We start from the raw sequence: 18534 nt of genomic DNA, 5'->3' as shown, positions 1-18534 counted from the left end.
GGGAGGGAGAGAGAGAGAGAGAGAGAGAGAGAGAGACTGAGACAGAGTTTTTCACTTATGATTAAAAGAGGGAAGTCGTCTTTATTCAAGGCACAGCGTTTTTCTTATATACTGGTTACATACATTTGCTTTAGGCTGAGGTCACTTATTTTCTAAGGGGTGATGATTACAGTTTTGCTAGCAAGCTGTTTTTCCCCCCCAGGGAGGGGGAGGGAGTCATTATTTTTGCAATACATTTCTTAACAGTAGTCTACTTACTTAGAAATATCCTGTTATGTCTGAAAGTATAGGCTGTGGGGTATATCTGTTAATGTCAGCAGGAAATGGTTTGTCTCACTAAGAGCTATTTTTATTTCATAATCATGAAGAGCTAGCAGCTTGCAGAGAGCAAGTCTTTACTAATTTTTATTTAGTTATTAGTAATATCTTATAAATTCTACGAAGCATTAACACTTTATGCATATCATAATAGCAGGGAAACTTATGGGGAAATAAGCTACTCTTGTGGGGGTAAGCACATTCTCTTGCCAGGGCTTCAGGCAATGTTTATTTTTAATTTGGATTTCTGTGGCATGAGACATCACAAGACCAACCATAACGCAGTGCCCCAGACGGCTCCCAACATCTCCCCTTTTCCCTCACCTCTTAGCACCTGGCAGCCAGCATTCTCTTTTCCACTGTAGATTCCACATATGAGTGAGAACATACAGTATTTTTCTTTCTGTATGACTTATTGCACACAGCGTAATGCCCTCAGTGTTCATCCATGTGTCACAAATGGCAGGGTTTCCATTTTTATAGCTGAATAGTATTCCATTGTGTGTGTGCGTGTACATATACATATATGTGTGTTTTTTAAATGTTGTATGGTATGTAGGTATATATGTATGTGTATACACCTACATACCACATTTTTAATCCACTTATCTTTCGATGGACACTTAGGTTGTTTCCATATCAGCATAATTATAAATAATACTGCAGGGAACATGGGGGTACAGATAGCTCTTCCACATAGTGATTTTGTTTCCTTCAGATAAATACCAAGAAGGAGAGTTGCTGGACCATATGGTAGTTTTATTTTTAATTTTTTGAGAGACACCCACATACAGTTTTCCATAGTGGCTTCAACAATTTATAGTCTCACCAACAGTGCACAAGGTGCTCCCTTTCCTCCACATTTTCACCAGCATTTGTTATGTCTTATCTTTTTGATGATGGCCATTCTAATAGTTGAGAGGTGGCATCTTGTGGTTTTGATTTGCATTTCTCTGGTGATCGGTGATGTTGAGTATCTTTTCATGTACCTATTGGCTATTTGAATATCTTCTTTGGAAAAAAAGTTTGTTCAGGTCCTTTGCCCATTTTTTAAATTGGATTATTTGGGGTTTTTTGCTATTGAGTTGTATGACTTATTTATATAAGTATTTTAGATGTTACCCCCTTATCAATATATGACTTGAAAATATTTTCTCTTATTCTGTAGGTTGTCTTTACATTTTGTTGATGGTTTCTTTTCTTGTGCAGAACCTTTTTAGTTTCATATAGTCCCACTCATTTAGTTTTTATTTTGCCCCTTGTGCTTTAGATGTCTTATCCAAAAAGTCATTGCCAAGATTAATGTCAAGGAGCTTTTGGCTTGTTTTTTTTTCTAGGAGTTTTATGGTTTTCATTTATGATTTTATGTATTTGAGTCTGCTCTCTTCTTTTCTTAGATAATCTAGCTGAAGATTTGTCTATCTTTAATAAAAAAACAGCCCTTAGTTGATCTTTTCAATTGTTTTTCTAGTTTGTTTCATTTATTTCTGCTCTGGTCTTTTTTTAAATTTCTTTCTGATAACTTTGAGTTTAGTGTTTTGTTTTGTTTGTTTGTTTAGTTCCTTGAGGCTTAAAGTTAGGTTGTTTTCTTATGATTTTTTTTTTAATGTAGGGATTTATTGCTATAAACTTCCCTCTTGGAACTTCTTTTGCTGCATCCCATAAGTTTTGTTATGTTTTGTTTTCATTTTATTTGTTTCAAGATATTTTTTAATCTCCCTTTTGATGTCCTCTTTTACTCACTGGTTGTTCTGGGGTGTGATTTTTAATTTTTATGTATTTATGAATTTGCCAGTTTTCCTCTTGTTACTGATTTAAAGTATCATACCATTATGGTCAAAAAAGATACTTGATATGATTTCAGTCTTCTTACATTTGCTAAGGTTTGCTTTATGACCTAACGTATGATCTGTCCTGGAGAATGTTTTATGTGCACTTAGAAGAATGTGTATTCTGCTGCTATTGGATGGAATATTCTATATATCTCTTAGGTCAATTTGGCCTAAGATGTAGTTCAAGTCCAATGCTTCCTTATTGATTTGTGTTTGGATGATCTATCCATTGTTGAAAGTGGAGTATTGAAATTTCCTACTATTATTGTATTGTCTATGTCTCCCTTCAGATTTGCTTAACATATTTTGGTGTTGTGATATTAAATACATGTATGCTTATGGTTGTTATATCTTCTTGATGAATAGATCTTTTTATTGTTCTACATTGATCTTTTTTGTTTTCTGTTACTGGTTTTGACTTAAAGTCTATTTGCCTGATACAAGTATAGCTACTGTGGCTCTCTTTTGGTTTTTCCATTACATGCAATATTTTTTTTCCCCTCCCTTCACCTTGAGCCTACATGTGTCCTTAAAGCTGAAGTGAGTTGTAGACAGAATATACTGAGGACTTGTTTTTTAATCCATTCAGACACTACATTTTTTATTTGGATAATTTAATCCATTTACACTTATAGTAATTTTTGATAGGTAAGGATGTTGATACATAATTATTAATTAGTAATTACTGAGAGGTACATCATATTGTATTCTGGTTGTTTTGTAGTTGCCTTGTTCCCTCTTCCTCCATTCTCTTTTGCTGTCTTTCTTTGTGAATTTTGGGGTTACAGTGGTATTGTTTGGGGTACAGTGGTATTGTTTGCTTCCCTTCTGTCTTTGTGTAGGTTTTTGCTTACATAAAACTTCTTATAACAGTCTATTTTAAGCTAATAACTTAACTTGGATCGATATGAAAGCTACCCCATAATTTTTTTTTTTAAAGATTTTTATTGGGGAATTGGGGGGATGGGAACAGCGCTGGGGAATTGGGGGAAGGGGAACAGACAAGTTGCTGTCGTTCTGTTCTTCAGTCTAGTTGTGGAGGACGTTGCTTCACTGACCCAATTTGGCACCATCATTGTGCTCTTCCTGGGCGAGGCAGATCAGTCGCCGGCTTCTGGATGGCCGCTCACTGCGGCTGCTGGCCACTCACGCTGGCTGCTGGCTACACACGGTAGCCCATGGCAACCCACTGCCACAGGGGCTGCAGCCCATGCCGTCTCCGGCGACTCACGGCAGCCCAGCTCCAGGTTGAGCTGTTGTTCAGCATCTTAGCTGTGGAGGGCAGTGTCACTGGCCCTCATATGTGGGATCCCAACCAGGGCCCTCTGGCGTCCCAAGCCAGTTTTTAACCATCGCGCCACTCGGCCAGCCCCCCATAATTTTGTTTTTGATTTCACAATTATCTCTTTTTATATTGTGTATCCATTAATAAATTATTATAGCTGTAGTTATTTTTAATACTTTTGTCTTTTGATCTTTATACTAGAGTTAAGTGATTAATACACCACCATATTACAATATTATAGTATTCTGAATTTCTGAATTTAACTATATTGTTACCTTTTCCAATATATTTTGTATTTTCATGTTATTAATTAGCATCCTTTTATTTTATCTTGAAGAGCTCCTTTCAGCATTTATTGTAAAGCAAGTCTAGTAGTGATGAATTCCCTCAGCTTGTGTTCATTTGAGTAAGTCTGTCCCATTTTAAAAGAAAGCTTTGCCAGCTAAAGTATTTTTGTTTGGAAATTTTTTTTTCTTTCAATATTTTGAATATATCATCCCACTTCTCCTGGCCTGCAAGGTTTCTGTTAAGAAATCTGCTGATAGCCTTATGAGGGTTCCCTTATATATTAGGAAGTTTTTTCCCTTGCTGATTTTAAAATTCTCTCTTTGTCTTTGATTTTGGATAGTTTTATTATAATGTGTCTTGGAGAAGATTGTTTGGGGTTGGAATTTTGGGGTTATCTATTAGCATCATGAACTTGGATGTCCAAATCTCTCCCCAGATTTGGTAAGGTCTTACCATTATTTCTTTAAATAAGCTTTCTGCCCCTTTTTTCCTTCTCTTCTCCTCCCAGGGCTCCACTAATGTGTAGATTGTTTCTTTTAATGGTATTCCATAAATCACATAGGCTTTTTTTACTCTTTTTCATTTTTTTTATTATTTTGCTCCTCTGATTAGAGGATTTAAATGACCTGACTTCTAGTTCACTAATTCTTTTGCTGTGAGTATTCTGTTGAAGCTTTTTATGAATTCTTCAGTTCAGTTATTGTATTCTTCAACTCTAGCATTTCTGGTGTGGGTTTTTTTTTTTTTTGGTTTCTATTTCTTTTTTGAATTTATTTATTCATGCATTGTATTCCTAATTTCCTTTAGTTGTCTATCTGTTTTCTTATAATTCACTGAATTTCTTTAAGAGGATTATTCTGAATTCTTTGTCAGTTCAAAGATTTCCACTTTTTAGCATCAGGCATTGGGATTTCTTAGTTTCTTTTGGTGGTGAAGTATATCATGGATTATTTATGATCCTTGGTCCTTGTGTTGGTGTCTGTGCATTTAAGGAAGTGGGCACCTCTTTCAGTCTTTATAGACTGGTTTGTTGGGCAAAGCTCCTCACCAGTCAGCCTGCCCAGAGATTCTGGGTGGACCATCTGGTATTGTCTGTGGGCAGGCTTGCTCCTGGAGTACTTGTGTGGATGGGTCTGGTGCCTGGGTCAGTAGGTGGGCAGGCCTGCTGCTAGGTACACAGGGATCAGTGTAGTGCCTGGGTTCAGTGGGGTGGGCCCTGTGCTTGAATCTGTGGTGATGGGGCTGAGACCTCAGCCTGTGTGGACAGACCAGAATTCTGAGTCCCCCGGGCCAATCAGGCACTGGGGGCCCTTGGGGTGGGCTCAGCATCTAGGTCCTCAGAGGGTGGTCTGCTACTGGGACAGACCATGAGCCTGGTTTTGCAGGAGGCTAGGGCCATGGGAACCAGCCTGGCACTGGAGCAAGCCTGGAGTCTGGCCTGTAACCTGGGGCCTCACAGGCTAGCCTGGAGTTTGGGTCTGCAGGGGGTGATTACGGCATTTAGGTGCACCAGGAGCCTAGGTCCATGGGAGCTGGCCTCTATTCTGGGGTGTGAGGGCTGGCCTGGTGCTGGGGTGTATTGGCGGCCTGGGGTAATAATACATTTGAATGTCCAGGAGGCACATGGAACTTGTTGAAAGTAAAGGATTAGTAAGGATAAGGGAAGGGGGGGCATTCTAAGTGAAGAGAAGAGTGTTCTCAAAGGTCCAAGTGCTGGCAGCCCTTTTCATATAGATTCCTCAAGATAATTAAACCTGTGGGTTCTAAGACATCCTGTGCATCTAGAACGGGTGGGGGCTAGGTACTGTCCTTAGGAAAATTGAGGAGAGTGATGCAAATCCTTTTCTGTAGGGCTGCATTCCTTTGCAGAACTCCATTTGAGAAAGGCAGGAGGCGAGCAGGGTGCATTTGTCTTCAAGCCCTTGGCTTGTTAACAGCACTGTGGTGAATGAATGCATTGCTTAAACAGCTTCTGCCTCCCTGGCCTCCTACATTAGTGCACATGCAGTTCCCTATTCCTGGGTGCCCTTTCCCTTTGTGTCAGGTCAGTTCTTCCTTGTTCTTCAACCTGAGCCCAGGTATGTCTAGAACGCTTTAGGGCCCCCGTCCCTGTATTCTTGCATGCCTTTCTAGCAGTTTGCACACACAACTCAGCTCACAGCTGCACTTCCCCCACTAGAGCATGGACGATATCTCGTTTATCCTTATAGCCCCCGTCCCAAATATAACGTCTGACATACCGTAGACATTCAATGAATGTTTGCTGGATACATTACTGAAGCAGTGTCTCTAAATTCTTTTCTTGGAGCCTTGAGGTTCCATTACTGTGTCTACAAGCTATTTTGCTGGTGGGGCTGACAGACTCACTGAAGGGGCACTGAGCAGGCAGGGCTTCAAGTCCTCTCTCCCACATCAAGCAGAGGGCCTCTTTTATAAGTCGAGGTTTAAAAAGGATTCTGTTTGAAAGGAATCTTCTGCTTTAATGGTCTTAAATTATTGGTCTAGGCCAGTGGCTTTGAAACATTTTTTTAACCAGACCTTCAGTAAGAGATGTGTTTTACACTGTGTACTGAAAGAAGTGTCATGAAATGGTCCTTGTCCTTATTATGTATAATGCCCACTGATATTTTTTTCTATTCTGTTTTTTTAAAAATAAGTCTCATGCTCCTTATTTAAAATTAATCCTGTTAATTAATCCGGTTAATTCTAAATTGATTTTGATTGACCTCAATTTTAAGAACATTAGTCTTGGTGCAGTGGGCTTTGGTATCAACAGAAATTGGGTTGTGATTCTTACCTGACAGTTTTCTACTTGTGTGATCTCAGGTCTTCTCTTTTCCTATCTGTAAAGTAGACATGCTGCCTGTCTTTCAGGTTGTGGTAAGGATTAAATGTGGTTATGATTATAAAGGAATTGCACAGTGCCTAACATACAGTTAAAAACAGATGTTCTGTGTGCTTTGGGGAACAACCGTACTGTAGTCTGCTCAAGTCTGGACACACAAAAAAATTAAATACATTCTACAAGTTCTAGAGAGTCTTTTTCACCATCAGAGCATTTAAGATGAAAAAAATATAGAAACAATTTTACCTGTTAGGAATTGAAATTGTTTTAATAAATCCCCAAATCAGAACATAGATATCAATCTAATTTTATTAAAAATACCATAAATAATTAGAAGTGACAGAAAACTAATGAAAAATTGGATGAAAAATTAGTTTAGAACAGAAGAATTCAGCAACTTAATGCCTATATTGGAAGAAATCAAATGCTTAGCCTTGCATAACACTAGGGGCACTTAACCATTTTTTTGAAAAGTCACATTTAAGAAAACCACCAACAGCATAAATGTACTAAAACAGAATAAAGCAACCTTTTTTGCACTTTACATTATAGGTGTGTTGAAGTTGTAAAAGCCTCTCAATATGTAGAGCTGGCAAATGACCTGGAAATAAACAAGGCAATTACGTACCTGAGACAGAAAGACTTTAACCAGGTAAGCTTAAAAATATTAGATGAAATTTCATGTTAATTGGTCAAAGCAATAATATGGGAAACTCCTGTCTAGAATAATGTTATCTGATTATTCTGAAGTTGAGTGATTTCTGTCTTAACATAATTCCATTAGTGTGGTTTGTCCTGTTTTGACTTGCTTGTCCTGTTTCTTTAAAAATGTAAATGCTTTCCATGTGAAGCATGATTGGTTGCTATATTTCTGCAGCATATCCTAGTCCAGAGGTCAGCTTTCTCCTAGAGCAGCGGTTCTCAACCTTCCTAATGCTGCGACCCCTTAATACAGTTTCTTATGTTGTGGAACTGTGCAACCATAAAATTATTTTCGTTGCTACTCTATAACTGTAATTTTGCTACTGTTATGAATTGTAATGTAAATATCTTTTTGTTTTCTGATCTTAGGCGACCCCTGTGAAAGGGTCATTCGACCCCCAAAGGGGTCGCGACCCACAGGTTGAGAACCGCTGTCCTAGAGGCTTTCTAGCTGTTCGCTGAAGCTCCTGGGTGATTCAAAATCAAGTATGATGTGAATGAGAGGGAAGGCCAGGAGAGCTCAAATAGCAGCCCAAGGCTTCCACCCACTGCACCAGGGCAGCTGTCCTGTTGTATCTCTGGTCTGCTGGGTTTACTCATTGATTTGCATTGGGCATAAAAGGGTCCCATTGCTAATCATGGTTTCAGAACCGGCCAGGAGCTCTCACTGCTGCCTCGCTAACTGTTACCTCAGGTGGAGGTGGGATGGGTGAGACATAGTTGTAACAAAACCAGAAGACTAAAGGGGGGCGGAGGGGACAAAAGAGAATAAACGGAATCAAACTAGCTATCCTAGCTTATAAAACCATTGGTTAGTGTCACATGTTCTGGCCACTAGAAAACTCAGCTACTCCAGGTTTAGATCCCCCAGAGAGCCACTATATCTTTCCTACGTCCTATCTTCCAGTGAAGGACCTGCCTTCCGTCTAGGAGACACTGGAAGTGACAGACGCCTCTGCTCCAAGACGGGACAGTAGGACAAGCCTGCCCAGGCATCCATGCTGTGACTGTGGTTGCTGCAGTGCAGCCCTCTGCGCAGGTCCCATTGTGTAGATGAATTTTGATGCTTAAAATTGTTTTAGCATCTGTAAAGCACTAAAAAGACTTTTCAGAGGGTCTTTATATCTGTTCAGTCATTTGATCATCACACCCTTGCTCATTAAAAATACCACTAAAAGCTCTCTGATGCTGCTGTCAGGCGTTTTCAGTGACAGGTAAGTGGATAAATTGGTGCTTGTTATCCTGCTGAAGTCACTTGCGACGCAAAAAATAACGTGTGTGTGTGTGTGCAAGTACTGTTATAGGTGACAAAATAGGGAAAACCATGTTTACCAGTTTTCTCTTGATACTTTATTTTATTTATTTTTAAAGATTTTATTGGGGAATTGGAGAAGGGGAACATTGTGTTTTTCTAGGACCAATCATTTCCAAGTCAAGTTGTTGTCCTTCAAACTTAGTTGTGGAGAGCGTAGCTCAGCTCCAAGTCCAGTTGCTGAGCAGATGGGGTGGAAGGACACAGCTCACTGGCTCGTGCAGGAATTGAACCAGCAACCCTGTTGCTCAGAGCTTGTGCTCTAACCAACTGAGCCACCTGGTTGGCCGTTGATACTTTATTTTTAAATGGTCTTTTTAGAAAGATAACTATATCTTTCTAAAGGTCATGTTTAAAACTATATCCTTTAAGGTGTAAACTCGAATTTTTCCATACTAAAACTCATTTTTAACCCAAATTTTATTGTTTGCTGATTTCCTAGCTATCCTCATTCAAAATATCTTTTTTTAATTTGCTTTTTCAAGAGTTTAATACCAATTAGTTTACCTGTGTTTTAAAATGTAATTTCTGCTTTCTTTTCAACATTGCTGCTTTCTTTGTGTTTCTTTTGTTTGTATATTGTAAGTATGATGAAATTGGGTATAATACAATCTTAGTTTGAAAGGAACACTATTAGGTTAAAAAGTATTGGACTGACATACCTCATAATGATCATTTAATGAAGACTATTTACAATTCAAAGTAAAAGAGAAAAATGTATGCTTTCTTACATAAGGATATAACTCTATAGTTAACGCCAAACACTTTTTTAAGAAAAGATGCTGAATTCTCAGAGCCGGGTTCTTTGTGATGATAGGGTTGTTGTGTAGTCAGCTTTGTAATGAGAAGGAGGTCTGCTAAAAAGCCAAAGGTGGGTGGAATGAAGTACGCAGTGTGGTCTGAAGGTCACTGATAGTGTGAGACAGACACAGTGGCATGCTGAAGGCAGTAGCTAGATGGATGGCATCCGCCAGGAAAGGAAAACAAAACAAAGATATATCTATTTTCCAGTGGTTTTTGAAAACAACAACCCAAACCAACAATGTTTATTTTGATGATTTGTTTTGCCATTTACAACTAAATTTAACTTTATTAAGTGGACTTTTATCAGGTTCATTTGTAAATGAGACAGAAATGTTGGAGACGCATTCTTTGAACTTACAAAGAACAGTTATGAAAACAGCTCATTTCATAGCCAAAAATACCTGAGAATGTTCCTTTTATTAGAATAATTAAATAGGCTTTTTAGAATAGTTTGTAGTTTAGAAACTAAAAATATGAACTATGTTTTTATTCTGTCAGATGTTTTTAAATGGATGTTTTAAATTCAGGATACTTTTGGTATTTCTTTTAAGTAATAGCTTTAGATTTAAATTGCGTTGCTTTTTATAGTAACCTTTTGGGGAGAATAACTTGGTATTAAATGTAGTCTTAATGTATTATTACTAATGAGCCACAAATTAGCAAATATCAGAATTTAAAAACCCAACACATTTCCTTGACTCTAATATGAATAGCTGTTTCTAAAAGGAACGATAGAGACTACTGTTCAGCTTTTTAAATTGCTGTTTGTTAGCTTGTTTGGTGAGGCCTAACGGCTGTCATAAATACTAGACAGCAGCTTTGTTTCGTGTCACTTGGCTCCAAAGAGGCTAATGGATATGTGAGTTATTCCTGTTCATGTGCCTTTGTGTTTTACATTAGCATATACATTTGTGACACCATCCAAAAGTAAAGGTGGAAACATCTCAATTCGTATTCAAAGTGAAATGCGGCTGATAGAGTAGACTCAGAAAAGTGACTTTTCTGTGAGTGGTGTGGACGCTGAGGGAGTCAGTGTGGGCAGGACACAAGGTGGGCAGGACAAGCCGCAGTCACTTCCCAGGTCACTGTTGGGAGCTTCGCAGCAGTTTTAGAGAAGACCCTTCCAAGAACGTAAGTGGGAGAGAGAATCTCAAATGTTTGGGTTTTTTCTTCCAGTGTTTATTTTGTGAAATTATAAACTGCTGACCTAGAAAGTCCCAACAGTTTTCTTTAAAGTTTTCTTCAAAAACCCTGTGAAAGAGTAGTTATTTCCTCATATTATAACCAAGCTTTATGAAATCTGGTATTTTAAAGTCTCCTACCATTAAATAAAAGTGAGACCACTTGTTCAGTGGCGCTTCACATGAGGCCAGACACTTGCACAGTACACAGGTCTGACTTGGTCAGCTGTTTCCCACAGTGACAACTGACGGCCACTGTAGGAGTCCAAGTGCGGTTTTCTCCAGGAGCAGGAGGCACCATGAGGCCAAGCGGTTTCCTTAGGAAATGTATTTCAGAGGAAGGAAGGAAAGCCCCGTATTTCTCTACTTTTTTTTTCCCCCCCAGAAATTTCTCAGTAATTTCCAGGCTGAGTGCTCATTCACTTTTCAGGCAAGCTGTCTGACCACTGCAGATGTCCTGTTTGGTTAGGATTATCTCAGCCCTCCAGGTGGCTAAAATGTATTTTGGTTTCTCATGGATTGAAAATGTAATTATATAATCAGACTGTGTTTGTAATACTTCCAGAATGATTTTCTGTCATCAGTTTTGGGAAATTCTCAGCCTCTAGTCTTTCTTCCCTTTCTGGGATTCCAGTTGTGTTTATGTGAGACCTTCTCACCGTGTTCCCGCGTGTCTCTTATGTTCTTCCCTAAGAACGTTCTTTTCCCTTTTCTTTTGCTGTACTTACTTAGTCAACATTTCTTAGGATCTTGACCTTCAAACCCTGGTTTCCTCAGTAGCTCTCCAGTGTTTGACCTTCAAAAAATATTTCTAGTTAGGTTTGACCTAACTTTTCTAATTGTTCTCTGTAGGAAAATGGTCTTTCTATAGGCTGGCCTCTGATTGCCAGAAGCAGAAATTCTAGAATTATTTTGTAAAGGGAAAATTGGGTCATGTCTCTGAGGTAAAACCTCACTGCCCACCCATTGTGCAGGATAAACAGCACACTGTGTTCACAGGGCTCACAGGCTCTCTTCAGCTGTGTCTGATCTGCCATTAAGCACATCTACTGTGGTCTTCAGTTATTGTATTTTTAGTGTCATTTTATTCTTTTTAGGAATTTGTTAATGCTCAAATGAAAGTCTCACCTTGTCATCTGTTTTCTTAAACATATTAATCCACCTGTCTTGTGTTCTCCCCTGGTCTTACACTCAGATGCTGAGCTTTTCCTCAACCTAAGCCAGAATACTGTCATTACAATGGTGATAACTTTCAGATATTTTATTTCTAGGCTGTAGAGACCTTAAAAATGTTTGAAAAAAAGGACAGTAGAGTGAAAAGTGCAGCTGCAACCAACCTGTCATTCCTATATTATTTGGTAAGTTTTAGTTTTTTAAAAGTAAGAGTTGATACTGTGGTATTTTTCTGTTGCTAAATTCCTACCTGAAGAGAGGCTCCTGATTTGACCCCCACCCTGCAGTGATTTCTTACTTTGAGAATCCTTTGCCACCGAGAGAAACTGGAGAGGAAAGGTATTATAATAAATGTCACCGAATAGTAAACTTTTGAAGGGTCAGTTCTGTGATATGTGAGTTTATCTGTTGTTCAGAAGTTGGGTCCGGAGGCAATCGCTGAGTGCTATGGGGCCAGGGGGTAGGGATGAGACGTGCACAGTTAGGGGAGCTGGGGGGAAGGTGCACGGGCTCGGGATCTGAGCAGCTCAGCACCCAGTGACTGGGTGGCAGGCACGGCCCACAGCCACCCGAAGGGGGACTTCACGCAGCAGCTGCCTCCACGTGGATCCACCGCCAGGCCCCAGCATTCACCTTGCCCGGGGTGGTTGGAGGAGGAGGAGGCGGCGGGTGTGGAGTGACATGACGAGGACAGCCTGGGACCATGGGATTTTACATCAGACCTGCATCTAATGGCCAGAAGGAGGCCTGCGGAGAGCAAGGCCACTGTTTCACGTCTCCGTTCAGTACTTTCCAGAAGGTCCCTTGTGCCAGCTCCGACAGACTGCAGAGGGAATGGGAGTCTTGGAAATGCAGGTCCTGGCCTAGCCAAGCTGGCAGGGCACACGCTACCATGCCACCTGAGACTGGAGATGTCCGTGTAGTGCACGTGAATGATGGCAGTGAGATGGGGCCAAGATGACTGATGGTTGGAAATGCAGTCGTGGGCGCTGCAGCCCAGCTGACGGGACAGTCAGACAGTGATACCTTTAAGGCTACTTCAGCGCCTGGGGCATGGGGCGTGGGGAGCACCGTGTGCAGTTAGTAATGACATGGAATATGGGCATTCAGAATGGAGCCGCCTACACGTAAATAGTGACATTATTCAAACCATGAGACTCGAGGTCGTTCATAAGAAACTTGGGTAACTGAAAGTGCTTAATGAGTACAAACCTTTTGTAGAATAAGCCCCTCAAGACCAAGATATGTAAAATATTTGTTTCTGCTTTTCATATCTGTAATCTCAGAACAGTCAGAAAAAATATTTGTTGAACTTTAAAGAATCTGTATATATTTTGTACTTTATTTAGGAAAATGAATTTGCACAAGCCAGCAGCTATGCAGATTTAGCTGTGAACTCTGATAGATACAATCCATCAGCTCTCACTAACAAAGGGAATACAGTGTTTGCAAATGGTGACTATGAGAAGGCAGCTGAATTCTATAAGGAGGCTCTAAGAAATGATTCTTCTTGTACCGAAGCACTTTATAATATTGGTAAGTGAAATGGGAAAAATTGCTTTACAGAGCTCCAACTCCTTAGGAGGAGGAGTTGAGTTCCTTGTAACGAAAAGTGGAAAAGAAAACTTGGATTATAGATTATTTTTAAAGTTTTTAATCTGTGTAAAATTTCCATAGATGTTGCCATATTACCCTGTAAAGAGACTTTTCCAATTTCTGTTTCCACCACGGTGTGTGAGACTGACTGATTTCCTGAATTCCTGCTAGTACTGGATATTGTAATTGAACTTCTGCCAAACTGATGGTGGGAAAAAAAATCTCATTTTCTTCCTTTTTAATTATGAACAATTTCAAGAATAAAAAAATACAGAAAAAATAAACACCTGTGTACCTACTACCTATATTTAACACATTTTAACATTTTGCCATATTTAGTTCATCTTGGTTTTAATAAACAAAATGTTACAAGACCTGAAGGCTCACCACCCCTTTCCCTTCCCTACCTTTCGGAGGCCACCTGAAATGGTTCCATTCCTCCTTGTCCCTGAGTTTGCCGTGTTGCAAACACAGCTTGATGCAGTGCTGTGTCTCGTCTTGGGTTATTGATGAAGTTTGACTTCCAGTTTTCTTCTCCTTCTCCCTGCATTTTGGTTTGCATGTTTGTTGTATTCTCTTTCGCATTATGACTTTTCCTCTGATGTCTGAGGATCCAGCTGTGTCCTCATACTCAGGAGCGTGCAGCTAACACTGAGTGGGGACTCTGAGGCATGGGTGAGGCTGATGGTGGGCGCCCTGCCACAGGGCCATCTGATCTGTCCATTTGGGGAACTGCTTATCAGGCAGGTGGACCTCTCCTCTCCTGCCAGCAGGAAGAAGGAAGCCCTGGCTGGGCTGGGGGGGGGGAGAGGTGGGGGATTAGCGATTTTAGGTGCAGTCAAGGAGGGCCTCACTGAGGAGGTGCCCGCTTACCGCCATAGTGGAAGAGAGGGAGGGTAAGCCCGTTTGGGTATCTGGGAAAAGAGCTTGACTGACAGAGAGAAGTGGGCAGCAAAGGCCTTCATTCAGGAGGTGCCTAGATATGTCTTCATCCCCTTTATGTATTTTAAATACTTGTCCTAGTTCATTGCCTTATTTTTAACTTTATAATTTCTTTTGTCAAACAGAATTTTCTATTTTTGATATAGTCAAATTTGGCTTTTTGAAAATTTGTGGCTTTGTTTGTTTATTGTTTTATGGAGCCCTTCCCTACCCCATGATTTTTCCTATATTTTTTCATAGTTTACAGCTTTGTGGGGTTTTTTGTTTTGTTTTGTTTTGTTTTGTTTTGTTTTGTTTTGTTTTTTTAGCTGAGCCATCCTGCCACCTGTTGGCAGCTCAGCGGTTGCTCAGCTCGGGCCAGACTCGAACTGCTGTTGCTCAGAGCTCAAACTCTTGAGCGAGCTCTTAACCAACTGAGCCACTCAGCCGGCCCTTGTGGGTTTTTTTATATAGTTTTAAAATAAAATTTGAATTTATTCAAAAGCAGTAAATTCAAAATAGGAGTTAATGTTTCTTTATGCATAATCAGTTGTCTTGAACTGTTTATTCTGTTGTATTAATCCGTTAGTCTGTTCCTCTCCCCACCACACTCTAAAATCACTAGTTTTATATTATAGCATATTTTGGTGCCTGCCAAATATTAGTGGAGCATCCCTGCCCCCACCTTGCTGTTTTTTAAGGAATTCTGTTCATCTTTGTTTTCTCCTCTGGGTGAATATTTGTGTCCTTTTAAAGGTTCACTCTGTTACTTTGAGATAATTGCTTATGCCTTTTTTTTTTTTCCTCTCCTTCTTTTTAAGGCCTTACCTATAAGAAGCTAAACCGTCTTGAAGAGGCTTTGGACTGCTTCCTGAAGCTCCATGCGATCCTTAGGAACAGTGCCCAAGTTCTGTACCAGATAGCCAACGTGTATCTTATGTACTGAGCTTGGGCCGCTGCTAATTCACTCAGTTGGTTCCCGAGTGCCATTATTAAAATTAAATGAGCTTAACCAGTGAAGTAATTGATGAGGCTAACATTTTAAAACCCAACTATCAGATTAATTACTATGTGATGAAAATATTTTTTGAGTGATCCTGTTTTTCTTCTTTTTTTAAAATTTATTTTCAATTATTTTATATTAATTTCAGGTGTACAGCATAGTGGTTAGACATTTATATAATTTACAAAGTGATTCCCCTGATAAGTCTAGGACCCACCTGGCACTATACATATTTGTTGCAATATTATTGACTGTATTCCCTATGCTGTACTTTACATCCTCATAACTATTTTGTAACTACCAATTGTACTTCTTAATCCCTTCCCCCTTCTCACCTTGCCCCCAAACACCTGTCCCTCTGGCGACTAGCAGTTCTCTGTATCATTGAGTTTGTTTCTGTTTTGTTTCAATGAGTTTGTTTCTGTTTTGTTTGTTTGCCTACTCTGTTCTTTAGATTCCACATATAAGCACAGTCATATTGCATCTGTCTTTCTCTGTCTGACATACTCCATTCAGCACAATCCCCTCCAGGTCCATCCATGTGGTCACAGATGGTGAGATTTCATTCATTTTTACAGCCGATGATTGATCCTGTTTTAAAAGATCATTTGCATTGTAAGAGGAATTGTTTAAAGGTTAAAAGTACTTAGGAATTTTGGGGAATGATCATGGAAGTAATTGAGTATGACATGTTGAGTACACATAAGCTATTCATTGAACATAAATTAGTTGCTTTAGAATATTAACTGAGTCTTGTAGGGTATTTTTGAAGCAGTAACTTATTAATTAAAAGAAAGGTATTGTTTATTACGATTAGTACTACTAAGTTTGGATGATTTGTCTTCTTTATTGTAGCTGACATTACAGGTTTAAGGGATAGAACTCTCCAAAGGCCTTTCCCCTCCAAAGTTAGTGTGAACTCACTCATGCGTTCTGTCCCCTCAGTAGCCGCTCATGGATTGTATTTTGTTTAGGGGGCTGCTGAAATATAAAGCATTGCTTTTGTTGTCGTGTCTTTTTCAGCTCTGAGCTTTCTTTAGTTGTTTTTTGTCCCCCGCTCTTGGTTGGAAGAGCAGAAACCTGTTCGTTTTTAATGCTTTTGACACCACTTGAAAAACATTTTAATTTCTTTCCTTATTTTAAAAATAATAAGCTTTGACAACATTGGGAAGGATCAAAATCTTATGTAGGTTTTTAAGTTATCATTATCTTGATAAACATTTTATACAAATATGTTTGGACAAAAGGATATTATGAGGTATCCCATTAATACTTTTAAGTCTTAGCTGCTATACTTTTAGTAGAGTAGATAAAAAGTTTTCTATAATAATTTTTGGTTTTAGATCAGGTAGCTTCATAGTTATTCCTTTTAGCCTTTTTGTTTTGTCCATTTATTTCCTCTGAAACTGCCAGTGTAATGATCTGATAGTGAGTGCCTAGTTCATGATGGGTTTGGATCCAGTGAAGTAATCAATGTGTTTAAGGGTGTGAATACATTTCCTTATTTTTATGTTTTTATTATGGTATCACATTTTTCCATCATTAAAACAGAAGACTTTTTTCAGTAAAACTTTGGATTGGAATATTTTTTATTTCATTGAGACATCTAGCGTAAAAATAATAAGTGGTCAATTGGTGTGAACAAGTTATCTGAGTGTATGCAGAAGACCTATGAGGCACAAAAGCTATAAAAAAGAACTCCCTGTCTGGGGCTTATAATCTAATTGGGGAAAACTCACAGGAAAATACATCAAACTATTCCCTGAATGTGTTGAGCATGTTAAGAAGGTAGGATAATGAATACAACATTCAAGCACTTTTATTAAGGACACATTTTAGACAATGCTTTGAACAAAATGGCAGACTGATAATCCTACTGGAAATCTGGGAGTTGATTTTAGTGGGCAGCAATGCAGCTAAAGGAAAGGCTGAGTGTATGCACGGAACAAGAGTGTTCGCAGTGCTGCTCCGGTTCCATCATCATCAGCCTGGGGATACCGCAGTAGGTAGTTTTAAATAGCTCACTACTGTAGGCTAAGGAATGTTTTCATTGTAATGTTGTTTTTAGGTTTGCTTATTGATCAATGAATTCAGAAAAATTGTATTACCCTTAACTGAAATTGTCCAAGATATGAATTAATGGAAGATCCCAATCAAGCTATTGAGTGGTTAATGCAGCTGATCAGCGTTGTCCCAACGGATTCCCGAGCTCTGTCTAAGCTGGGAGAGCTGTATGACAGCGAGGGGGACAAGTCCCAGGCCTTTCAGTATTACTACGAGGTGGGTACTACTACTAGCTTTATGAGCTGTTATAAAAAAGGCAGCAGACCTTCTAATTTATAACATTTAAAAATGCTTACTAGCTTTTAAACAAATATTGATTGAAAATAAAATAAAGCATTTCTGGAATGTAAAGTTCATTTTTGATTAATTTTAATAAAAAAATGAAATAAAAAGTACAAATTCATTTTTCTCTTGAAGCATGATTTTCATCCCTTTTTTATTTTATTACATATTTAATTTGACTCAGATTATGTATCAGTGAATCAAAAGGATATTATAGGAGTTGAAAAATGTGTCAAATCTTAAGTTCTCTAAATCTTGTATAGTTGAAAGATCTTGTAAAGTGCTTATTCTTTATTAAGCTCTGCTTCTTTATTAAGAGATTTCACATTGGATACACTAATCCATTCAATGGGTAAAATGTTCAGGGAGTACATTACACGTTGCTGCTGAAATTGTCCTGTCGCGTTCTGTGTTTTGCAGTCATACAGGTATTTCCCTTCTAACATTGATGTCATCGAGTGGCTTGGAGCCTACTACATCGACACCCAGTTTTGTGAGAAGGCCATTCAGTACTTCGAAAGAGCTTCTCTCATACAGTAAGTGACTGTCAGAGCTGTGTGGAACTAAACGTGTTCTGTCGGGGTTTGATTATGATCCGTACTGTTAGAACCTAACAGACACGTTAAGTTCAAGAGCAAATATTTGTGAACAGTTCATTTTCTTGTATTATGTTCCATTTTACTTGGTCTTTATTGTGACAAATATATTTCCTTTTTATGCAAAAGTTTCAAAAATACCTGCTTTAAGGTACTTTTTTTCTTTCATTAAATCATTTTTTATTATGAAATACACATTTTAGAATTAGTTTCAGCTGTACAACACAGTGCAATAGTTATACTTTTTACCCCTTGAAGTGACAACCCCCCTCCCCCAATCTGCCACCCCATTTCCCCCCAATATCATACATATCTATTACAAATCCCTTGAC

General features: G+C 39.0%; 1 protein-coding gene across 8 annotated transcripts in view; it reads left to right on the top strand.

Annotated features, from left to right (window-relative positions):
- The window catches only part of IFT88 (intraflagellar transport 88), a 112189-nt gene that overhangs the window by 51460 nt on the left and 42195 nt on the right, over positions 1-18534 (top strand). For all 8 annotated transcript variants that reach the window (XM_019652384.1, XM_019652387.1, XM_019652385.1 and 5 more), the window contains 6 exons: positions 7121-7220; positions 11839-11925; positions 13090-13276; positions 15079-15187; positions 17390-17540; positions 18027-18142. In XM_019652384.1, coding sequence (XP_019507929.1) covers positions 7121-7220; positions 11839-11925; positions 13090-13276; positions 15079-15187; positions 17390-17540; positions 18027-18142 — 750 coding nt within the window. The remainder of the gene's footprint in view (positions 1-7120; positions 7221-11838; positions 11926-13089; positions 13277-15078; positions 15188-17389; positions 17541-18026; positions 18143-18534) is intronic.

The sequence above is a fragment of the Hipposideros armiger genome, unplaced genomic scaffold, assembly GCF_001890085.2.
Source record: "Hipposideros armiger isolate ML-2016 unplaced genomic scaffold, ASM189008v1 scaffold_178, whole genome shotgun sequence".
NCBI classification, from domain to species: domain Eukaryota; kingdom Metazoa; phylum Chordata; class Mammalia; order Chiroptera; family Hipposideridae; genus Hipposideros; species Hipposideros armiger.
Note: the sequence above shows the minus strand (reverse complement) of the source record. Positions and strands in the feature narration are given on the sequence as shown.